The following is a 23686-nucleotide window of genomic DNA, read 5'->3' as shown; positions in this document are numbered from 1 at the left end:
TGTTAAACACCTAAGTGTGGAATTTTGATCTGTGAACTTCTGGGCAAATTTGAAAAAGAGCTGACATTTAGTGGGTATGAATGTATGATTCTGTAACTGAGGAAGGTATTTACTGGAATGGAAAGGTGGTCATCTGTTTTCTGTGTGTTTCTGTTTATAGACAAGGTATGAAGGTGATATTTCTGATCAGTTATTTCTGTCTTGGGCCTTTCTAGTTTTCTTGTGTGAGTAATGTTGACTGAGTCTGAACCTTCACCTGCACTCTCTTTTTGGCTAACTGGGTTTCCATGTCAACTCCCTCACGGCTCTTAGTTTTTATGCTCATGTCGTGATGGAGAAAATCTCCCTTCTGGCATGCCTGGACTCAATGGTGAGGCCCTCCTGGTGTTCTGGGCAGCAAAATGCTGGCTCAGTACCTTAGTAAAGGTGTTTATAAGGTACTGGATTAGGGTAAGGATTATACTTGGCTGTTGGAGTAAAGCTTGACTAGGGGGTATTAGACACCTATCAAGACTGTGCATTTTGGTGAATAACATAGAAAATCAGAATGTTTGTGGAATGTCTATCACAAGTGAGCCAGACTGTCAGTTTGAATGGAGTTAGACATTCAGTTAACATTAATTGTTCCTACCCGCTGGTGAAATCACGCGTGTCTGCCTCAGTATCCGCAGACAGACTCGTCAAAGCAGCTCTGGAACCCGCCTCAAGTCCAAGGCTCACTGGGGAAGATCATGCCTGTAAAGCAGTCCTATTACCTGCAGGCCCAGGACCCTCTAAAATTATTTGAACAGTCATTACAGCCTCCCGTGATGCAACAGCAACCTCTGGAGAAAAAAATGAAGCCTTTCCCAATGGAGCCATATAACCAGAACCCCTCAGAAGTCAAGGTGCCAGAATATTACTGGGACTCTTCCTATGGCATGGCTGACAATAGGGTGATGGCACAGCAGTCTAACATGGACCGCAGAGGAAAACGGCAAGGTGTCTTCCGCCCAGAGCAGGATGCTGTCTCCAGGATGACCTTTGAGGTAAAGATCCATGCTATAAGTGGTGAAAACCAATGAGGCTCTGATATTCCTGACAGCTCTAGGAGTTTTCCTGTTTCAGGAATGTCCTGTAGCCCCAAATAGGTCAATGTGAGCTTATTTCGTAGGGAGCTGGATATCAGTAAATGAGATTCCAGCAAACAGTGATGAATTCTCCATTTTAGTTGGCTGTGTGTTTAATCCAGCTCTTGAAGATTTGGTTTCAAGTAGGTGTAAGTTTTGTTCAGTGTAGATGTGATGTTGATCTCTGCACTGTATCTATCAGGTCGAGAAACATGGCAGCTGATAGTTTTGGGGAAAATTCTTGTCTGGTAACTGATGAAAACCATAAAAGCCATACAAATAACTGCAGTTGAATTATTACCCTTTAGATGAACTCTTAACGCCCATCTATTATCTTGAGTGTGTTGAATGGCTGAGGCTGCAGTAGTCAGATTGAGACTGGAAATCGAGGATGGTAGGAGCAGTCTTGTCTTGGATTGGTTTTTTGGGTTGTTTTTTCCTGCAAATCTCCCACACAATGAGAGTGCTGAATGACTTCCTTAGGTCTTGGTTGCACTAATGGAATACTTTGCTTCTGTTCTTGCAGTTGTGCTTCATGTTGCTGTTTATAAAACCTGCAATCTTTGTTATTTATTAACAGTCCTGGAGTTTTCTGTGAGTGGTTTTGGTGATGTTTATAAGGAAACTTAAACAGAAGCCTCTTTTAAATCTTTGGTCAGATGCGCCTCTGTAAATGCACTCAGGATTTTCAGAAGGTCAGCTGAGACCACTTGGCTTATCCTTCAGAAAGAAAAGCCAGACAATATACAGGAGTCTGCCTCTACCCTGATGGCAGGTTGTGGTTTTTAGATGGAGAGCGGGTCAAAGCCTTGTTCTCATCCCTAAAAGGGAAACCTTGCCTTGGTGCAAGCACAGTGCCATACGGACAGAAGCTATGCCTGTGATAGTTGTGTTTTAAGCAGCCCTCGCAAAAGTCAAGAGGTCAGGTTTGACCAGCACTTTGCAGGGGTTTTTGGCCCAGTGGTCTAGTCAGCTGTATGTTGGTGTGGCAGCCATTAGCAGTGGAAATAAGTCTCGTGGGATTTAAACTCCGCAAATAGAGGAGGGAAGAAGATGCAAATGTAATTTTACTTGAAACCTAAATCACTCACCAGGTCTGCTATAGAACAATAATTGTAAGATTTCGTGTTCCTTGTCCTTGAATGTGAAAACAGGTTCAGTATTTGGCATGGATGCAATGGGAAGCACATGCTCCACTAATTAAAACTAGCTGCCCATCATTCTGATGGTGCGGTGCTCCTCCCAGTACACATTAGGCCACGTGGCTAGTTATGTTTTCTGCTGAGCATTTTCTCTCTGTGTATCTTGACTCACTTCTGCTGCACCACTTTCTCACCTAGCACTTCTGCATGCTGCCTTCTGCCTTTCTCTTGCTATTTTCTCTCATTGTGCTGTGGCTTAGCCTCTTCTCGCCATCTCTTGCTGTTCCTCTTTCTGCCTTCTGTTGTCTCACTGTGCTCGTTTCTGTCACTAGGACCCCAAGAGCTCCCCTCTGCTTCCTCCGGACCTGTTAAAGAGTCTGGCTGCCTTGGAGGAGGAGGAAGAGCTGATTTTCTCTAATCCTCCTGATCTTTACCCAGCTCTGCTGGGGCCTCTCGCCTCTCTTCCTGGACGAAGCCTCTTTGTATGTATTTGATGTATTACTGCTGCTTCTCGCTCTTAACTGGCATCTCTTTCTTCTGTGAAATTATAAGAAATGTGCAATTCCTTTCTCTCCCCCATCCCTCCTGTCCACTTCCCTGCATCACCCTTGAGCTAGTCTTTATGCGAGAGCTCAGGCTGAAGGCCCGCAGTATAGCTCTTGGGCTGAATCCAGGCCTGCTAATTTGTTCAGAAATGAGAATAACAGTGGGGTTTTTTGTAAGTATAACCCACATGAGAGATGTTGATGCATCATTTAATGCACTTGCTCTTCTGCAGTTGTATGGGCTTAGTAATAAGGGCAAGGGGGAACACAGATCTCAAGGTCCCTTCCAACGCAAAGCATTCTATGATTCTATGATTCAGCTGTGGGAAGTCATTAGAACAAGTGTGGCTTATTATAATCTACATGAAAAACTTGCATAAAGATGGGGGAACTGCCCTACTAAATGCAGAAGAGACTGTAAAAGAGAAGATGATTTTGGAAGAAAATTGTAAGCAACTGACTAAACAATCGGTATCTCCTGTAGAAGTACAGTCATATTTGACAGACTGAGAGAGTTTTCTTTCTACACTTGTGTATTAAAACCTTCCTAGTTCAATAATTGGAGGATCTTCGAGCTGCTGGATTTGTAAATTGCCTCTGAAAGTGCAGTATGCCTTTCTAGTATGGCTACAAGCATGTTCATCAAATACTACTATTTCAGATTTGTAGCAGTAACAAAGAAGAGTTATTTGTGACTCTACTCAAAATCTCTGATTAAGTCTATTCCTCAGTTATTTTACATGCTATCCCAAGGAGCCAGTAGCAAAATAGACACCTATTTCTGTCTCATTAGATACCTTTGCTAAGAAACTAATAGCTACTTCTTCAGCAGCTTCCTTTGAAGCTCTTACAGTTGCCATCTGCTGACAAATGGAAGAAAATTCTTCTCTGTGAAAGCTGTGTGGATATGCAGGGTGTGAATTTTGTCTGCCTTTTAAAATGTGCTTTCAAAGTAATGAGTTGTCACTTTGAAAATCTAACAAGCTAGGAGCTGCTTGCCAAGAAAATGAGGCTATTTGTCTTAGGTTTACAGGATAAAAACAAAGATATTCCAGATATTTAGACCACATTAAAGAGAGAGGGATGCTAGTTCAGGGGTTTGTTGTTTGAACAATAAATTTTAAAACATCTGACATGCTGAGCTGGTTATGAGTGCAAGAGGGGGCTTATTTCGAACAATACTACAGCTTTCATTTTGGGTCACACAGTTTTACTTGTGGCCTCACTAATTCTATGGCTTGCTGACCCTGATCCTAAATTGGGTGGTGTTTGTTGTCCACCAGCTGAGCTTTATAATTTTTCTTTGGTTTCCGTATCAAGGATAACTGATCCTATTTCTTCCCTAAATAGACTTGTTTCAGAGACACTATTTTTTTACTGCTTAATCATAGTAGGAACTGAAGAGAAAGCTGAGAGATATTATGCTGGAAATAATAGCTGTATGAGAGGGGGTGGTGTAGATGATGGAAAAGTTCATGGTCCATGATATCTTAACATGGAACCCCAGGGGAGTTTTGGAACCTCTGTTTTAAACACTGAAGTTATTTTTCTTCCTCTCATTTATAATGAAAATGAGAGACCGCTAAATGAAACATGGACTTTTAAAGCCAATTAAAAAATCACACCACTTGGCTGTTCTTGCTGTCTAAGAATGTCTGTACAGCAGGAATACTCAAAACTGAAATATATTCTGTCAGTAGCAACATACAAGAGTCTAACCATCTTTGAAGGAGTCCTCTGATCACTGGGAAAGATTCTGTCTCATTTGTACAAGGTTTTACACAACCACAGGTTTTTCTTTGGCAGGAATCTACCCTCTAGATGTATTGGACAGAGTAATACACTTATGATTTGAAAACCTATTCTGGCAGCGGGGTTTGCCTGAGAATCTCAGCTGTCGTGATTGTTGGTTTTTAGATATTAATTACAGTTACTAGGGAAAATACTGATTTTCTGCATTTGTTAGTTTGCTCCCCCTGTCCTCCCAGGTGCTGGAGCTAAAATACAAAGAAGGTTTTAAATGTGACCAAAACCACCTTGGCAGTTTCTGATAGCATACTTTCCTCCTGTTCACTACACTGAACACTTACTGCTCTTTTTCCCTTTTTGGTTTCTGAAGAAGTCCCTGCTGGAAAAACCATCAGAATTGATGTCTCAGTCATCGTCTTTCCTGTCCCTCAGTGGCTTTTCTCTTAATCAGGTGAGGACAAGAGTCTGCAGCCCTGTGCTGTTTCAGCTAGCCATTAAATTATGTAACATGGCAGAAACATGCGGATGTCTGTTAGTTCAAACCAATAGAAAACCTGAAAGAAATGCATATGGGTGCCTAATTTCAGTCTGTATCAGCAAGATTATCTTTGCCTTTATCAGTTGTCTTCCCAAATTCATCCTAGCTGTAGTTCTGCAGACATACTGTTAATCTTGCTGAGTTCATGGGCCCCTTGCTCTTAGTAGAATTGTGGAGTTGACTGAAAAGGGGCATCTCAAAGTGTTATGGTGTGTAGGTTTTTATTTCCTGAGTAATGGCTTACCTGTTCTCTTCCAGAGAACTGAGCAGCGTCTTGATACAATTTTTGTGAGTACTGGGGATTTAAAGATTTTGTTAAAGCTTTGCAGTCCAACCAGGAGACATCTGTCCTGATTCAGAATGTGATGGACTTAATGTTAAATAAAATGGTCAAAGAAGAGGGGGCTGGGGATTGAAAAAGGAGTTAGGAAAATATTTTGGTCTATAACTGTTTCCTTTGTACAGTCTCAGTGTTTGAAATAAATCCAATACCTAAACTCTTACATTTGTTTTTTTGCAGGAAAGATATCCAAATAACAGCATGTTCAATGAGGTATATGGGAAAAACATGAATACCAGCACAAAACCAGAAGTCACCCCTTCAGTTGCCCATCAGGAGACTTCACTATATTCTCTCTTTGAAGGGACTCCGTGGTCTCCATCCCTTCCAGCCAGCTCAGGTAATCCTGGTATGACTTTCCTAGTGTCTAGCAATTTAAGAGAATTTGAGTTAATTCTGAACCTACTGCAAATTAAATGTAACTGGAAATAAAAAAAAACAAAACCAAACCCACAAAATCCTGCACAAGGTGTCTGAAGGTTTCTGTTTGTTTTTCTTTATATATCCTCAGAAATATGAGGGGATTCTGTAATTAATATAGTGTAAGAACCTGGATTTTAATTGAAGTAGTTGAGCAGGATAAAAATAGTAAAAGGTGTTAAGTCCTGAAATCTCTTTAACTTAGATTCCTGACAAGCATTTGGGAGTAGAGCTTTAACTCAAACATCTGTATACTTTCAGTGTTGCTGCTTTGGAAGAAGCAGGAAAAACTGGTTTACATAATGTAGATATTTGAAAGAGAGGGAAACTATATGACTGAAGAGTGTGGAAGAAAATGTGACAGTGGTTTTTGTTGTGCGTTTTTTTTTCTTTTTACTGTTAAGCAGCCTACAAAGCAAACTTTTCCCTTAGTAATTATCTTAAAGGCATAAAACATAACTTATGTCATGATTTTATTCTCACTAAAAATCCAGAAGAGCGTGAGGGGAGGAATTAACTGAATCTAAGAAATGAGTGGATTTTAAATAACATCTGCACTGGGTGAGATTTTTTTTGTTGTTGTTGCACTGAGGCTTTTGCAGCCAACCAGGAATAGCCGTTGTGGGTGAAATGGAAGGAGTTGCAAAGTGCTTTTATTCTAGCAGGATTTATGGCTCCCATGGTTTCAGCTTTCTCTCCCTTCACCTCTTCATTCAAGACCGCATAGTATCCTGCCGCCCTGCTATGCTGTGTTGTCTTCAGGCATCATTCTCTCCTGCCTGCAGACAGGCTTTTCCATGCTTGCTCTCCTCTTTTGCTCAGTATTGGCTTCTGGTCTGAATTGCTTTAAGACTCATAGAAGTGTAAAACGTTGACAGACTTGGGGGTTTGAGTTGTAAACTTGCAAACTCCTCAAGGTCTAATGTCATTTTTTTTTTTTATTGGTTTGTCAAACTTGGAGACAGATTTTTTTTTTTTTAGTTTGAGAAAGGTTCTTCAAGAAAGATGGGCAAAACTCACTTTGGCTAGCCATCCCTCTTGAGGTTCTCTTGAGGTTTCCTGGGTTTTGGTTTTTCTGGTAAGCACATGTATACATTAAACACAGCCATTCTGTTCTTGTATATGCACAAAAATTTTCACTCAGAACTTAGGAATTTGCATTACGTTCATGTAATGGAGGGAATGAAAACTGACCTTCAGCGTTGGAGAAAACTGAGTGATGGCAGAATTTGCAGCAGCACTAAGAAATTCAAAATCAGGAGGCTCCTGCAATTTCTGTTGACCTTTTTCCTCTTGCCTTGTAATCACTAGATCATTCGACACCAGCCAGCCAGTCTCCTCACTCCTCCAACCCCAGCAGCTTGCCAAGCTCCCCTCCAACCCATAACCACAATTCTGTTCCCTTCTCCAACTTTGGACCTATTGGGACTCCAGACAACAGAGACAGGAGAGTTGCAGACCGCTGGAAAACAGATAAGCCAGGCAAGTGTTGGGTTCCAGGCTTGCATGAAGCCAGCTGATGGCGTTTGTTTTGCAGTGGTTTTGCTACGTTCCTTTGAACTTGTCTTTCTCCCATTTTAGCAATGGGAGGGTTTGGTCTGGACTATCTCCCAGCAACATCGTCATCTTCGGAGAGCAGCTGGCACCAGTCCAGTGCTCCCAGTGGCACCTGGGCAGCCCAAGGCCCTCCTGCTATGGAGGACTCCTCAGCTGTGCTTATGGAGAGCCTGAAGGTATGTTTGACTGAAACTGTGCTCAGGAATGGATGTTTGTCTGTGGGGCCAGAAGACCTGGTGATGGGCGTTAGCCTGTTGCAAGGGTCAGAGTTCAGTGTCAAAACCCAAAGGTTTTCCCTGCAGATTCACTTAGGCGGGCAGTGTGGGAGGTGTGACCAGTGCTGGAAGACGTCAACCATTTTCCAGTTCTTGCTGTTCTAGAATATTTCGCAGATCAAGACCATACTGGCAGAACTGGAAGAAATTATAACATTTGCTTTGACTAGTCTAAAATTAGTAATTGTTAATGTGAGATGAATTTTTATGGCAATGAGGATTCTGGAGGAGGTTAAGCTTCTTCCAGGGAGCCTCTCTCCAGAAGGTGTTCTTTGAAGTCTGGATAACTTTCATGATAAACCAGGTATGAGTGATAAAGAGAAGAGGGAGAATATAGAAAACTGTCTCTGCTTTCTCACCTGTAAGAGGCGGGCTGTCTAATGCAAGGAGGTGCTAGTGTTGGCTGTTTGTTTTTAGTCCATCTGGTCCAGTTCCATGATGCACCCTGGACCTTCAGCCCTGGAGCAGCTGTTAATGCAGCAGAAGCAGAAGCAGCAACGCGGACAAGGCACCATGAACCCGCCGCATTGAGACAGAGGTGGCAACCCTTGCAAACGAAGGCTCCATAAACCATGGCATGTTGGGTTTGCAGGACTGGCCCACACAGTCCTGTGCAGGTGGCAGCCCTCTCTTCTGTTCCTTGCTGTCAGGAGGGCGTAAGTGCTCCACCAAACCACTGAGTGTGCACAAAACGTCTGCAGTGCAAGAAAACAACATCAGGAACTCTCCCATCCCTGGGCCCTCTGGAGGGAGAGAGGAACTGCTGCTTGTCTCACTCAGTAACCCGATATCACCGCCTCTCACCTTCTCCATCGTGCATGTCCCCAGCCACATGGGAAGTAAAAGCTGAGAATGAAGGGCAGATGGGAGAAGCCAATGAGAACTTCTCAATCCTTTTCCTCTCTTTGGGGAGATAAAATAGGAATCCATTAATGATTGCTTTGCTGACTGAGAATGTAGTTGAAATTACTCCTAAACATCTTTATTACTATCTCAGTAGTAAGATCACACTGAATTCTTCCGTACGCAGACGTGCTTCGTAGTCAGTGTGTAGCAATGAAAGCCCCAGTTGCTGCTCCGGTCAGAGGTGGTTGGTGGCGAGGTGGGGCTCTATCTCCTGGGCTAGCGAAGGAGTTTCATGAAGGAGAGTCTGGCACTTGACACCACTTCACCTTTCACCCAAAGGCTTTGGCCAGCCCATGGGTGGGTTAGAGACTCCAGCATGAAATGCCCTCCTCTCAGTAGGTGTTTGAGCTCTAATTGGTGATGTGGGGCATTGCAGCACTCTGCTGGACAAGCAAGTTAACTGCTATGGGGTTTTAAATTAATGTTTGATTCCTGTACGTTTTACTGTAGCATAGTGGCTAGCCCCACAAAGGGTAGGCTAGTCTGTGCATTCACAGCCTGACTCATTTTAATAGGTAGGTAGAAAGCTTTCAATGGTTTTTGTTTTGGTTTTTTTTCCTTTCTCTCTCCATCCTCCCATCTCGCTGGACGCTAGTAGTTTCATTACCAACGTGCAACATCTCGCAGAAAATAATCAGGGGTCCAGCAGGGCTGGGTAAAGCCGACAGTTGGCCTGGACAGTGCGGAGTGTACGCACCCCCGCAGGCACGCATCAGCTCTGCAGAAACCCATCCCCCCGTGCCCCCCACCCCCAGCTGCAGCCCCAAACTTTCAGTTCCAGGATGAAATTCAAGGCACCTGTGGACACACGTGTGTAACCCACACACGGAAGAAAGCATAGTGCTGTTCATAGATGAAAAGGTGCAGAAGGGAAAAGGAAAATGTTTTATTTGCTATTTATTAGGGGGAAGGAAGACTGGAAGCTTCGTTAAAGAAAGACAGCATTTTTGTTAGGTTTCCCAGGGAAGTTATGGAAACAATCTCAATGTCCATTTGCTGTGTTTAGCAGTAGGGGTTTGTGTGATGATTCAGGATCTCTGAGCTGGAAGTCAGCTGCAGAGCAAAGCACATGCAGGAGCCGAAGTGACACTGGAGTCTGGGCAGCCCCAAAGAATACAAAAAGGGAAGATGGAGGAGACACAGTACCCCTCTGGGGGTATGAGCAGCACCCCCATGATCTCCACCTTAGCAACATCACTGTTCTTTGTTGCATTTCGAAGCTGTATCTCCTTTAAAAAGTCCGAAAAGTGAAGTTCCCACCCAGCGGTAATATGAACCAAACCCCTCTGTACTTCCCTCCAGCCCTCCTGGTTTGTGTATCGAGCTGTGCACCCAGGCAGCTGCGACATTCCAGTGTTTGAACCGTCACTGACTCTTGCACCCTAGACGAGCTAACCAGGTTCGCCATCTCACTCCCGGCAGTGCCAGGGTCCCAGCTGCACCGTTCCACTTGTGCATGAGCATCCGGCCTCGGGAATGCATCCCACTCTTGGCTGGGACTCCCCTCCCACCCTCCAATGCCTGGGGGAGCAAGGGAAGGGGCCCCCAACAGAAACTGGTTTGTGTCGTAAGCTTTTTTTGTGTTTTTTGTCTGTCTGTGCAAGAACTGCAGCTGCTGAAATCAGCTTTGCCTTTAATTAAACCATGTTCTCTCCATCCAGGTCTGTGTAGTGTTTATTTCCTGTGTAACTTGGCTGCAGGCTTTTAAAAATGTGTTATTTTTCTGGAGAAGTCAGAAGAAGGTTTGAAGTTGATTTTTTTTCTTTTTTCTGTTTGAAAGAGAACCAAATAAATTGCAGAGATTCTGGCTTGGGCTCAGTGCAGATAATTGGATTGTGGTTTTGTGCTGCCTGTGTACAATGTGTTTTACATACCAAACCAAAAATCTGGGACAGGAGGAGCTTGCAAAGCTCTTCTTCAGTTGCAGACTGAAACAGGTAGAGCACGGGCAGTTGGAGGACACAGATCTCTGCCATTGACCTGCCTGCAGATCAGGAAGTTGGCTGTTTGCAGCCAGTTTTTGAACAGCATACTTCTAAATGTGTCAAAGAAAACTACAGAGATGTTCTGGTTTTGGAATGACGGGTGTTCGTTGTATCCAGGCAGTTCTTAAGAATAAGTTCTTTTAAAAGAATAAATATGATATTTAGGTTATTGGGACAGTGGGGCTGTCCAGAACTTGCATGATAGGACCCGAAGTGGGGAAACAGCTGCCCTTAGCACCTTCAAAGCAAAGCGCTCACAGTGCTGTCGCTGGCTGGCTGTTATCTACAGCTTGCATGTCTTGAAGACAGGGCAGGGTAGATAATTTTGAAATGCCAGAAGGACCAGCTGTCAGCGCCAGGAAAGGTGAAATACTGCGAAAGTAGCACCAAGGGCAGATGGGGCATTCTTCTTGCATAGGGAAGAGGGCATCGAAGTTGTGTAGGCTTTTATAATGGGGAAAACTTTGCTGCTGTATGGCCAGCTGAGACTCCAGGCAGTGTCTTTCCAAGTTACTGTCTCTTCTGACTGCTGAGAAAAAGCTTTGAGATATGTCTCCCAAAGGTGAAAAAAAGGTGTATACTTTATTGGGGGTGGGGTTTAAAGTCACTGGTTTTGAAGTGAATTGTCAATGGGAGCAGGGTGAGGCTGCATGGTATCTCTTGTTTAAGCTCTTGGGGTTGACAGTATTGTTTGAAGGAAGTAAATGCTTCAGCCTTTCCTGGTCCATAGCTTCCTGAATGCCAGTTCCTCTTCTGGATGTGTTGGCAGGGCTGTAAATGCAAGTAGCACCACCCTCTCATGGGTTTTCCCAGGTGCTGGCATGTCTGTATGAAAGCTTTGTTAAGGATAGGGCAGGTGGGGCAGAGCAAGTCTCTTGGTAAGCACAGTTTTTAGGACTGAATGTATTCCTAGCAGGAAGACAATTAGCAACTTTTTAATTTGTACCTGTTTTAGAGAACAATGCAAAAGGTAGAGTAAAAAATAAAGCTTTTAATACAAGTAGCAATAATATTTAAAGTTCATTTTCAGATGCAGTGATTAATACGGAAACTTCTTAACTGCAACAGTTGAATTCTTAATTTCTTCCCTATGCACGACTTCAAGCTCTTCTGAAATCACATCTCTGGGTCTTTAGTGTTAGACTTTTGAACGAAAGCAGATGGGAAGATGCCTATCTTCCCATGGCACTGGCCTTCTAACCAGTCTTCGTTCACTGGAAGATAAAATCGACACAATTTTTGTCACCCTAGGGATATACAGGAGCATAATAACCTCCCATGTGCTATGGACAGGCCCGAGATCACCATTTTAACATTTTCTGCTGATAAATCTTTTAGCTGTGCTAAAGTCTGGTGGAGAGAGGAATGTGGAGGAAAGGGGGTGAGGAGGAATGAGGTAGAGAGCAAAGTTGTAAGGTAAGAGAGAATGCACTGCCAAATGAAGGCGGGAGAAGTAGATCAGTAGACCAAGTGGCTTAGAAACTGCCTTGAATAGAAGACAATGGAAACAAACGAGTGTGGAGAGCAAGGAAATTATCTGAGATGGGCTGTCCTCTTCCAGATGCCAAGTAAAGTGTATTTTCACCTGCTGTTCCATGTTCATATGAAAAAAAAACCCCAAAACAAAACCCAGAAGCCTCTGCTACCCTGCGTTGAGTAAAGCTTAGGAGCTCTGAAAGCTCTAGCTGTGGGGAACCAAATGAGGTGAGAACCAACTTTTTAATGGGAAATATTTAGCTCAGCAGTGAAGGGGGCAGTAGGATATTGGGGTGGGGGGAGTCATCAGTGTTGTATGGTGCAAAAACTCACCTGTACAGCAATGGAGGGGGGACTATGATCACTTGTGTACCATTGCTGAAGCCTGCCAGCCAGCACAAATTAGTGATAAGAGCTACGTAAAGCAAACTATTGTAACTTGTCCTCCCTCCTATGTGTTCTACACAGACTTGAAAGGATCCAACTCAAAAACATGTACTAGATCTTGCTGAGATTTAGTCTGTATTTAAGCCTCAATTCTCATAAAAGCATTAAAAACTAATATTAAAGAGGATTGAGGCTCATGGAAGATTGTACCCTTAAAAAGAAAAGCAGCCAGAAAAAAGTGCCAGGTGAGGGGGAGTAAGAGTGTTCTCCCATTGCAGGGGCAGCATCATAACAAGGGATCTCCTTTAAAAAATAAACTGATCAGTAAGGTTAAACACAGCTCAAGTGAAGCTGTCCCATCTTGAAACTGTTTGGGAAGGGGGTGGCAGAAACAGGGGTGTGATGAAAATATGTTGGAAGAAGTGTGTGTAACACTGAGACTTGGGTGGGAAGCTCATGGTAGAGCTGGAGGAGGTCTGCCTGTGCACACAGGGCAGTGGCGGCGAAAGAAGGCACTTGTGGAAAGCAGGCTTGCGGGTGCTGGGTCCTGCCTGTCTCGTGGCTCCAGAGAATTGGCTGGTAAGCTGAAAACCCTGTGGTTAGTCAGGAGCCTGCAAAACAGAGGCTGGAAATACCTTGGTAGGTTGGAAATGTGTTTTTTTTTTTGTGGTTTTTTTTTTTGGCCCTTCATGGGGATGGAGCAAACTTGCCCTGTGAATCTGGAAACTGGAAGCTCAGTGACACAGCTCATAGCAATGTGAAGGAAAGCAACACTCTCATATGTGTCCTTAGGTTGTCCCTCTCCCTGGCTTCCACCTCATGCTCAAGCAATCTCTGCAAGCTTCTTTTCTAACCTGTCTTGTAAAGTGTTTGGATCCAATGCAAGCTTTCTCAGATTTCTGCCACAGGGCACTCCGAGTAGCCTATTTTCAATCTAAAGGTGGTAAACTGCAACTTGCAGGAGAAGCTTGCTGTCAGTGAAGGCTGCCTGAGCCAGGCTGTTGCTCTGCATGTCCCCAGCATGAAGCAGTTTGCTTTGGAGGACAGGAGTATTTGGGGAAAGAGATCAAAGTCCTTAGTGAAGCTTGTAGGCTCCACTGAAGAACATGCCTCCAGTGTCTGACCAAATACCTAAGAGTTTTTGGCCTGAGTGGCAGATGTTGGGAACCCACAACATCCACTGAACTGAGCAGCAGCTGCTGCAGGTGCTCGGCTTCTCAAGGTCAGGCCCATGTTCTCACCAGAGCTGGGAGGTCCCTCGCCTCCCCTGTCGCAGAAGGAGCACAATTACCTTTGGACAAAACAAGGATCACATCTCCTGCCTGAAACTCCAGGTCTTCAGGCTCAGTGGCTTCATAATTGTACTGTGCTACAACTTGGGTTGGTCCTGGCTCCTCCAGCATTGCCTCCTGCGGCATCTCCTCTGGTTTGCTGTCCGGTAAAAACCCTTCTCCCTAGGGCAGGAAATAAGCTGGTAAGGATGCCTTTCAGCATCTCCTTTTTCTTTGTACCAGGGTAAGAGAGACAAGCTCTGCTTCTCCTCTTCGCCCACTCTGCTCCTCTGCCTTTCAAGAGGTCGCTGGCTTGCTTTGAAAGCACAAGCCTGCGCTCATGGCAAGGAAAGCAAAGGCAATGTCTGCTTAGGTTACTTGCTGGGGCGTGGGCAGAAGAAGTGTCCGCCACTGCTAGCTGGCACTGACCTCCGTGATGTCGCACCAGACTGTCAGACAGTTGTCCTTGCTCTGGCTCCAAGCTGCCTCCAGGTTCTCCGTGCGCAGAGTCACCAGTGCTTCACTCTCCACAGGCTTGTACCTGGGCACACGGAGGACACGGGGTAAGGGTGGGAGTCCTGAAAACACAGCTCCTGCTGCCTGCAGTGGGCAGCACCTCACCTCAGCTGTGTGTGTGTAGGCTGGAGCTCCAGTTTCTTGCAAACCAGGTCCAGGAGCTCAGTGTAGGAGAGGCCTGGCTTGACTTGCAGGGCGACCGTGTATTTGTAATGCACCTTGAGGATGTGGGGGCTGGAGAGGGCTGCTTTGGCCTCCTGCGGGCAGTAAGCTGGATGTGAGAGCTTGCATAACTTGGTGAGAGCAGGGAGAGGGACCGGGGCATGGAAACTGCGGTCGCCTGAGTCAAATCTGAGCTGCGGGGGCATCAGCTGGCTGCTGGTCAGGGAGACATCTCTGCTAGCATGTGCAACCTTTGGCACTTCTCTCAGGGCTGGTCAGTGGTCATGCCACCCAGGCTATGGTTGGACGTGTGGCTGGTTGGCAGCCCTGGGCTTGTCCCAGGAGAGAGCACAGTAATAGATTAGGAACTTAGCAACCAAATTGTGGCTTTTAGGTCACCAAATTCAAGGTGTGTCCACTCCCCAACCCCCTCAATCTTTTCTTGAGTTGGGATTGTCATGTTTTTCTGTGTCTCTCCCCAGTGTCACCTTCTGATGCTCTGACCCTGCCCAGGAGCATGTGCATTACAGCCAAGCTCTCTCCTATTTCTGCCTTCTCAAGTGCCACAGGACTTGTACAAGGGCTCTGCCGACAGCCACGGGTCCAGTGAGGAGCGGACCTGCAGGAGACCTCTCAAAAAGCAGTCCTAGTCACCCAGTTGGGTCCTGAAGACCTGCTGGCCCCTGGGCTGGTTTTCATGTTTGGAGAAACTCCTGAATGATGAAAACCTGAAACAATTCCAGGGCTATGGTGCTTGCCAGGCATGCCAGCGCCTTTCGATTTGCAATAAGTATGGATTTGTAACATGGACCTCAGGATCTGCGTTCACGAGGTGTTACCTTGGCTGCTTCTCTCGGCTGCGTCTCAGTAACAGGAGCATGATCTGTGGAGGAATAAGGAGATGGCTCAGCAAATGGGACAGGGTATGCATTGCTGCTCTGTGCCTAAATATACATTCAGATCTCCTGCAGCCCTTCTCCTTGACACCCATCATTATCTGCAGCAACCAACCCTGGAGCCAGTGGTGGTCCCTTGAGTGGATGCAGCATCAGCTGTGATGGGGTTCATCCTTAAGATTTAGATATAGCCACCAAGCAGAGGTTTGGGTTCTGTGCCTTCCCTCTTACAGGGACAGGAGCTTTAGGGGTGGGGTGTCTTTCCTGGGTGGATTTAAAAAAAAAGAAAATAACCCACACAACCCCCCCCACCACCAAGCCTCAAAAAACCCATGAGCTGCTGGTTTTAGTGTCTTTGCTCTTCTGAGCTCCCCAGGTCCACATTGAAAACCGGAGGTAATCCTTGTCCTTCACTGGGGTTGTAAAGCTAAATTCAGACCTCCAGGTAGGGTGATTCAATGCAGGTTTGTTGAAGTCCATTCACAAGGATCTGCTCTATGTTTTGTCAGTGCTTTGATATCACTGTGCTTGTTATGGGAAGAGACAGAGCTATGCTCATGAATTGTGGTCCCACTCCTAGATCTGCGATGGCTTTTGGTGCCATAAAGATGCTCTCTGATGTTGGGTCCCTGAGCTGTTTGTCCTTAACTCCCATGAGCCGCAGCCATCTTCTCTATCAACTTTACCACTAGACTGCCTATGAGGCTGCTCTGCTTAGGACGCAAGCCCTGTCCTGTCATTAGTAATCTTTTGGTCCACCTTTCCCCACCATCAACTGGCTCAAGCCCACCTCAGAGCAGGGGGCTTGGCAATTGCTTGTCCACATATTCCTATTTTGTTTGGCAGGTTGGCCATCGATAGCCAAAATAAACTGCAGCAGGTTAACACCCGTGTGGTATGGTCTCTGCATGGTGATATTTTCTACCCCAAATGGGTTTTTCCTGCAGCGGTGTGGAGTTCGCAGCTCAGCCGCAGGCTCCTACCTCCAAGCACCACATGATGTTTTCTAGAGAGGGCAACTCGCAATGCTTCCTCCCAGCTCTTGGTTTCAGCAAGCTGAAACCAATGCACTCCCCAGCTTTAAACCACAATTTTGGACCGTGCACCTGAGCGCTCCTGCAGCAGCATGACTGCATGCGGCAGCAACTTGCCAGCATCCTGAACCAATGGTGCTGGGACAGTGCGGTAGCCCTGGTGCTGCCATCCCTGCCCCAGGCCTGGAACACTGGGTAGCATCGGCCAGGAATCCCCTTCCCAGGGCAACTGCAGCTCCTTCAAACCTAGCCCAGCTCACAGCAGCACTAAAATCACCGCAGGTGCCCTGCTCTAAGGACAAGCCTTTAAGGAACCTTCTGCTCCAAGATTTGGACAAGCTAGGTCACTTGCCCCATTCCTATCCCCAGGCCCTTTTTCCCATTAGTTGCTATGCTAATTAAGAGCACAGAGGGACTTGCTTTCCTCGGGGACCCACGTACTCTGTTTTACTCCATCCTCAGCACTGCAGTTGCCGTCTCTGCCTGCTGCTTTAATGCCTCTCCATCCTTGACTGCAAATGGACCTGGGAATGAGATGGAGATGAACCCCAGGCCTAGTCTCAACGAATGAGGACGCGGCACCGAGGAGACCATCTCAAACCTGCTGCTGGTGTTTTGCCCCTAAAGCACCTCCATCCCTTCAGCTCCCCTCACTGACCTGGTGCTGGCCGCCGTGGCTTCTCTGGGGTGATGGAGCTGGATAGCTCTGGGATCTCAGCTTCAAGAGGGATTTCTTCCTGTGCCAGATGGGAAGAAGGTAGTGCTGTCAATCCCACCCTTCCTAAGGAAGCTGGGGCGCTGCTGCCTCGTGGAGCCCCCCCTCCAACCCACTATTTTCCCAAGGTCTTTTTGGGGTCTTGAACTGGGGAAGGGTGACTGCTACCCCTTCATCTCCCTCGCATTGCCAACCACTACCTGGGGGGCCATCAACACGCATCTGCCCAGATTTTGCAGGTCTCTGAGCTCATGTTAAGGTGGCCATGATCCAGAAGAACCAACCGTAGCATTATGAGGGGGAGGGAGTTGCAGGTATGGGTCCTGCTGGAAGGTCCAAAATAGGTGGTGGGTAAACATGTGGACATCGGCCCTCCCCAGGACACCATCTCCTCCTGAGCCTCCTCACCTGGATGTGCAGCTTGTTCTGGAGCTCCACCGGCTCAAGGAAGTTGCAGGGGACAATGCCTTTCTGTGGAGGAAGGAGAGACAAGTGGGGATTCTTTGGCAAGGAAGCAACCCACTGCTGGAGGATGCAGCTGTGCTTGTCCTTGCCCTGCCCTGAATCCAGGAGAGTCCTTGAGGCTTGAAGGTTAGTTGCTGTAGGTTGGGTGGGTTTGACTGAACCCTACGGCCTAAGCCAGGGTGGACATAAGGGACTTAAGTCAGAAACACAGTTGCTGAATGCAAGGCTTTGCTCTCCAAGTCCTCTGCAGGACCTCACACTGTCCACCCCATTGTCCGCACCCTCCTGCCAAGCATGCCCCTGGTACCTTTCCATTGAACATCACTGTAGCCCAGTTGTCTTTCTCTTTCTTCAGGACAAAGACAATGTTTCCTGGCAGGACCTGCAGCTCCTCAGCAGTCTCGGGGATGAACTCGTACAGGACACGATGCGGCTGCCCTTCAAGGGCCCTGGATGCGAGAGCAGCAGCCAGGTCAGGAAGGTGGGCAACATCGTTGTTTTACTTTGTAGGGGGGACCCAGACCTCTGTCTCCTTGTTTCTACGATCCCTTCCCTGCCCTCCCTGTAGTTTTAGGTGCTGGCTGGACATACAGCTGTGATGTTGCAGCATGGGGTTGGACCTGGCTGCACGGGTTAGCAGCATTGTCCATCTTTCATCCAACTTACCTGAGGATTTCTGGGGTCTTGGGCCTTGGTGGAGGACCAGAGGCCTGCCAACAAGAAGACAAAAAGAAAATTATCAGTAACCTGGAGGATTTCAGTTGCTTTGGAGAAATGTCTTGCAGCCTTCTACCACACCTGCCATCACCCCTACACGGTTCCTTTCTCCCCATGCTGCTGTCAGGTCAGATGATTTGAACCTAAAGGGAGTCTCTTGCTGCTTTGCAGCCAGCTGCAGTAGGTTTTCAGTGCTCTGCCACCCTGATGCATAAAGCAATTGCCTTTTGTGCCATGAGGAATATCACTAGCTTTGCTCCTTCAAATGAGCAGTTTCCAAATCCACCTGCAGCTGGTTTTCAGAGGCACAATCCTGTTTTCATTTGTGACTTTGGTTTCAGCTCACAGAGGGCTGAGATCACAGATTTGAGATCAGCTGGTTTAAGCAGTAAGTTGTGTTTTCCCATATCTTCCCATTGTTGTGCTTGTAAAATCCCCAGCTACTGTCATCATGCTTTATGGTCTCTCCTGCCTAAGTAATTTAAGCCTCTGGTGGATTTATCAACCCTCTGAAGAAGCTACTTGAAATAGTCCTGACTCCTGCAGCAAGGTGTCAACACTTGGCTGCACTGAGAAGAGCATATTTTATCTTGTGTAAAGGTGCTGTAGGCTGCAGCAGCTGCTCTTCCCTGTATCTTCTCAAAAAGCTCCTGTAAAAACTCTTGGGCACTTTTAGAGATGGAAAGATGCTGCTACATCATCAGGAAAATGGCGATGAAAATGTGAAGAGCTTCAGTTACTGGGAGGAGGATGGAGAATCAAAGAAAAACTGCTCCTGCTTCTCTGATGGCTCGAGCTGAGTCAGCTGAACCCAATGAATCTTACGGGGAGGGCCTGAGACTGCTCCCTGCTGAAAGCTGTTGCCCTGCAGCAATGGCGGGGGCAGAGGATGTGCCACCAGGCTGCTACTTCCCCGTTCTGGGAACCGGGTTAACCTCAACCACAAACGTAGGTGGGTTTGGGCTGCAGTCTCCCATGATCAGCAGCTGATACGTGGGGGCAGTGTCCGCCTCCTCCCCATGGCAGTAGCAGAAAGTTCATGGTGGTGATGCTGCTGTTTGCTCCTGGCACGCTGTGGGATGACACCCATCCCCACGTCCTCCTAAACTTTTGCCAAGGATGTTGTTCATTGGTGGTGCCTTACCTGTGGTTGGAGTGGAGCAAATCCTGAAAAATCGTCCTTGTCGACCACGGATGCCACCACCTAGAGCCAAAGACAGACAGGTAGTGACTTGGTGCTCGTATACCTCTCTTAGACCTCTGATGTCCACCCTCCTCCTTTGCTGTTGGCCAAGCCAAGTTCCTCAGGATATTTTCTCGTATTATGAAAATTATCTCGTAATATGAAAAATATTTAATATTTTAGTTGCAAATGTTGAAGGGAGTCAAAGAGTCCAACTCAAGCCCTTACCTCCTATAGGCAAATTTAAACATCATTTAGAAAGTTCATAAATGTTTGTGTGCATGTTTCTGCGGATCCTCTGACACCTGAGGATCTGCTTGGCTCTTGCTCATCTGATTCCCCAGTGTCTGCACAGCCAACAGGCTGCTTTCCAGTGGAGCGCTGCCTCCCAAGATCTGAGCCCAGGGGTGATATCCCAGTGCTTGAAATTGCAAACTCATGGGAGAAAAGCTTGCTCACTTATTTGCGCTGAAAAGCCCCTTTCAAATGGAGGAGGGACAGAACTGGAAGTCATTTGTGGGTGTCAGATTTTAAATAGCTTCTTTTTTTTTTAAAAAAATTTTTCCCTCCCTGAACAAAATCTTGGCTCACGTTGAAGCTCCAGTGGGACCTTTCCAGCTCATTGCTGACTGACTGCCCCTCTTGTCTTGCTAAGGAGAGAAACTGAAAATAGACCACGCTCTGCAGAAACGTACTTTTAGCTCGTCTATTCCTGCAGACTCCCTGCTCCCCATGAGACAGCTACGTGCCATCCCTCCCTCCACACCTGGGGAGACCCCTGAGGCTCAAACTGGCTCCATATCTCTGGCTATCCACCAGCCATCAGACGGCTGCTCAGACAGGTGGTGGGAGGGTGGTCAGCACATCTCCTCAGCCCACAGGCTTGGCCTGAATAAATAAGACCTTTCTTACCGTAGCCTTTCCCAGGTAGTCCTTCTTCTCCAGCTGAGCCACTTGCTTTTCATTTGGTCTAAACAGCTTCCCCACAGGAATGGTCACCAGCTCACAGACCTTCTGCTTCTGTAGCACAGAGTAGTCATAGCACTCTTCAGAGGTGAGAGCAGGGACTGCTTAATGTCCCCTTCCTTCTACCTCTGGGGTTAAGGTCTCACTCCATAAAGTCAAAACACCACCCTGTTCAGCAGCCCAACCCCAGCCCTGACATGGTCTTCCTGTCCCTGCCTCCCCAGTGACGCAAAGCTCTTCCCACCAACTCATGTCTCAGAACGACACCCACATTTTGCTCAGCCTGCTGCATTTTTCTCCTGCTCTGCTAAAGGTGTAGCTAAAAGGTGGTTTCTCTGTCACTGGGATTTTTCTCTCTCCTCCCTGTGGGGCTGCTGTGAGCAAACACAGTGGCTGTAAGACCTGCTCCTCCTTACCAGTATGGCTTCCATTGCCCTGTCGATCTTGTTGTGCTGGGGCTCGCTCTTCATGCTCATGGCCAGCGTCAGGTGCTCCTCAGCTTTCCTCCAGTCCTCCATCGTGGCGTACACCAGCGCGATGTTATAGAGTATCTGCCAGAGGGATGGGAGTGAAGAAATGAGCTCTTAGAGCAGCCAGACCCTTGCCAGGAGCACAGTGAAGGAGAGGACAACAGGGTGGTGGCACCACACAGAGCACTGTGCACCAGCTTGCTTGCTTTTAGCAAGGGACAAAGAGAGGTTGGCTGTCTTCTCCTTAGATTTCTTGAGACGGTGAACAACGCTTTGCAATCAAAACTGCTGGTCAAGTCTTTCTCACCTCACAAGCAAAAAGCCTGTACCGCAGCCCCAGGATCTTGTAGTCGATGAGCTGGTTGCCTCGCAGCTGGGCCAGTGCCTCTTTGAAATCCTTGATGGCCTTTTCATGGCTGTGGAGCAGAGGACAAGGGTGTCACCACCTCATGGTGGCACTCTGGCTGCCTGGTACCCCTTGCAGGTGCCTCTAAGTCTTTACTTAAACTTGTTTGAGTTTAGTTGGGTCTCTTCTATCTCCTCATAGTGTTTTTGGACACCCCAGGGAGGAGAGATGCTCCAAGGCTGGTGTTAATCCCAAGACTGCACTGTTGATGAACAGGAGTCTGTTTTACCTCGAGGGGTTGCAGTTTGGCCCCTGGGGTACCAACCTGCCTGGGGCTGTCCTCAGCCGAAGGCTGGCATCTCTGCAAGCGGCAAAACTGAAATGTTAAAGCCCTCCACTCACTTCTGCCTCTGGTAAAACACGGTCCCCCGCTGGAAATAAGCCACCGCCAGGTGCTTGTCGCAGCCAATGCTCCGGGTGAATGCCTGCATGGAGGTAGGAGTGGGGCAAAAAGGGGTGAAAAGGGAAGACATTTAAAAAACTGAGGGTGTATAATGGTTATACCTGTCCTGCTTTTAGCCAAGGGGCCTCAGCTGGGCTTGATGGGCTACATCTCCCTACAGTATTGGTCACTGGGTGGTGCAGCCTGTACCAGGCTCCTAATTTTTTTGAGCTGGAACCATCTGCCACTGCTTGCTCGGCAGCTTGGTGTCCTGTGGTCACTTCTGGGAGGGAGAAAGCACAAGTAGTAAGCTGTGCATCTCTCCTGCTGCTTGGCCTCTGATTCACCAAGAAAACAGGTTCAGCAGGAACAGCCCAGGGGTGTCACACTTCATCCCAGCTTTAAAAGGCCCCAAATCCTTCCCTTAGTCAGACTGTGGCACTTAATTCCTCCCTTTCCCACTGCGTCCATGCATCTGGCAGGTCTGCGTGCAAACTTGCTGGTGCCTGCAAGCAGAGTAGTGACTATAAAGGCTGTACCTTACCTCTTCCGCCTCAGCCAGCTTCCCCAGAACAAGGTGGATGCAGCCAATGTTATAGCAGATTTTGGCAGGGGGGTTCTGGACGGCCGTGAAGGCATCCAGTGCTGCCCTCCACTCCTTCCTTTCTGCTGCGCACACCCCTTCCTGCCACAGCCGGATCGTCTCCACCAGGGACATGGTGCAGTGGGAGTGGGACGTGTCGTGGATCTTGCCCCTCTCCTCGTCTTGCGGCACTGCTTGGCCTCTCTCTAGCTCCTTTCTGCTTGTATTTCTGCGTTCCCTGCTGCCCGTGTTGCAAACCTGGCAGGAAGTGGCCTCACTCACGTCAGAGAAACGTGGCCCTGGGATGGGGAAGTGGGACAGACGCCGCCTCCACCACAGCGGGTTTCCATGCTGAGCTGCCATGGGTTGCAGGCCAGGTCCTCTCCAGCAGCTGCTCCTCACCTCTTCAGGTTTTGCTTCTCTGGGATTTTCATGAGAAGCCACGGATTTTGTCAGCTGGGTTGTTGATCGGGTCAAATTTAGGGTTGCAAAGCCACAGGGCGAGCGCTGCAGCTGAGCCCCTTGTGCCCTCTGAAGAGTGGTCCTCGATGGAGGTAGTTGCTAAATGGTTCCTGCAGCCATCTCCTGGCAGGCACAGCTGCCTGCAGCTGGGCTGGGGCTACCCTGCCTGCCCGCCCGCCCAAGTGGGAAGGCGAAATACAGCCCAAGGCACAGCCTGGGAAACCTTTTGCCCTGCCCGTCCCCCACCACGTTGCCCCAGTGAGGAGCTCCGCTGCTGGGCGTGCGCGGAGCTGCCCAAGGATGTGGCTTCAGGGGGCGGCGGCCGCGCTGTGCTGAGCCCTGGCAGCGGTGGTAGCTCACGCTCAGCCCAGCATCACTTCTGTCAAGGTGTTTTATGGCCATGGGTGCATAACCTGGCTCTGGAGCGCTGCTGGGAGGATGGGGGGAAGCTGAGCATGTGGCAGCAGCGAAGGCTGTGACGGCAAGGGGTCTGACCTCCTGACTCAGAAGGTTTGGAGCTGGGTGCTCCACATGTGGTTTTGGAAGTATTTTGCTGCTGCCTCATCTACCAGTGATGTGATGTGTATTTTGTAAGAGCTAAAAATATGTCAGCAAGACTTGGCCTGTGTGCGTTTACTCCAAATTCCCCAGCAAATTGCGTAATGCCAACAACAGGCAGGAGACTGTGGGGGAGACTTTTATTCGACTTCTGCTTGGAAAGAAACCCAAACTGCTGAACAGCAAGGACTTGGATTTTAATCAAAAGTAGACCAAGCACATCCCTGAACCTGGGCCTTTCTTTGGTTCTCCAGTTCTAAGTGTGTCCTCAGCACCCCTCTGTTCCCAGAAGGCTCTGGTGGCCTTACTACAGGAGCATGGAGGAGACTCTTCGATCTCCAGAAAAGCAGAGGAAAATGCAACCAGCTGAAATGATGCTGAAGGAGCAGGGTGGGAGTAACAACATGGTGAGCATGAAAATACCCCTCTGTGACGCCTTTTCTCATTCCTGTGAGGAATGGGAGACCCTAT

At 47.6% G+C, this 23686-nt stretch overlaps 2 protein-coding genes across 8 annotated transcripts in view; one reads left to right on the top strand and one right to left on the bottom strand.

Annotated features, from left to right (window-relative positions):
• The window catches only part of SMG7 (SMG7 nonsense mediated mRNA decay factor), a 55069-nt gene extending 44851 nt beyond the window's left edge, over positions 1-10218 (top strand). For 4 of the 5 annotated variants that reach the window (XM_075710184.1, XM_075710185.1, XM_075710186.1 and 1 more), the window contains 6 exons: positions 663-1028; positions 4916-4996; positions 5604-5763; positions 7155-7325; positions 7425-7576; positions 8093-10218. In XM_075710184.1, coding sequence (XP_075566299.1) covers positions 663-1028; positions 4916-4996; positions 5604-5763; positions 7155-7325; positions 7425-7576; positions 8093-8206 — 1044 coding nt within the window. In that variant the 3' untranslated portion in view covers positions 8207-10218. Of the gene's footprint in view, positions 1-662; positions 1029-2583; positions 2734-4915; positions 4997-5603; positions 5764-7154; positions 7326-7424; positions 7577-8092 lie in introns of all 5 variants that reach the window. The other variant, XM_075710182.1, reaches the window with a different exon arrangement.
• Positions 10219-11626: 1408 nt separating this feature from the next.
• On the bottom strand, positions 11627-22346 carry NCF2 (neutrophil cytosolic factor 2). Of its 3 annotated transcripts, none has more exons than XM_075710632.1 (15): positions 22157-22346; positions 21573-21655; positions 21132-21240; positions 20771-20905; positions 20301-20408; positions 19350-19409; positions 18155-18198; positions 17796-17937; positions 17432-17494; positions 16963-17045; positions 15333-15340; positions 14322-14487; positions 14130-14241; positions 13721-13883; positions 11627-11780 (listed from the first exon to the last, which is right to left on the bottom strand). In XM_075710632.1, the coding sequence occupies exons 1-15, from the start codon at positions 22328-22330 to the stop codon at positions 11683-11685; spliced, it is 1548 nt and encodes a 515-aa protein (XP_075566747.1). In that variant the 5' UTR covers positions 22331-22346; the 3' UTR covers positions 11627-11682. The 3 variants fall into 3 exon arrangements, with proteins under 3 accessions (XP_075566747.1, XP_009480200.1, XP_075566746.1); XM_009481925.2 differs by lacking the exon at positions 15333-15340 and adding an exon at positions 15218-15261 and having other exon boundaries at positions 14322-14473; positions 16967-17045; XM_075710631.1 differs by lacking the exon at positions 15333-15340 and adding an exon at positions 15218-15261 and having other exon boundaries at positions 14322-14470; positions 16967-17045.
• Between the last annotated feature and the right edge of the window lie 1340 nt (positions 22347-23686).

This window comes from Pelecanus crispus, chromosome 5 (assembly GCF_030463565.1).
Source record: "Pelecanus crispus isolate bPelCri1 chromosome 5, bPelCri1.pri, whole genome shotgun sequence".
NCBI classification, from domain to species: Eukaryota; Metazoa; Chordata; class Aves; order Pelecaniformes; family Pelecanidae; genus Pelecanus; species Pelecanus crispus.
This window is presented reverse-complemented; position numbering and strand designations above follow the sequence as displayed.

Excerpts from the sequence above, each read along its gene's own strand:
- NCF2 (XM_009481925.2), bottom strand. The coding sequence starts at position 22,330 with ATGTCCCTGGTGGAGACGATCCGGCTGTGGCAGGAAGGGGTGTGCGCA. Across the intron at positions 21,241-21,572 it reads GTGTTTTACCAGAGGCAGAA|CCATGAAAAGGCCATCAAGG; the intron begins GTGAGTGGAGGG and ends TCTGCTCCACAG. Across the intron at positions 13,884-14,129 it reads TCTGGTGCGACATCACGGAG|GGAGAAGGGTTTTTACCGGA; the intron begins GTCAGTGCCAGC and ends TTCCTGCCCTAG.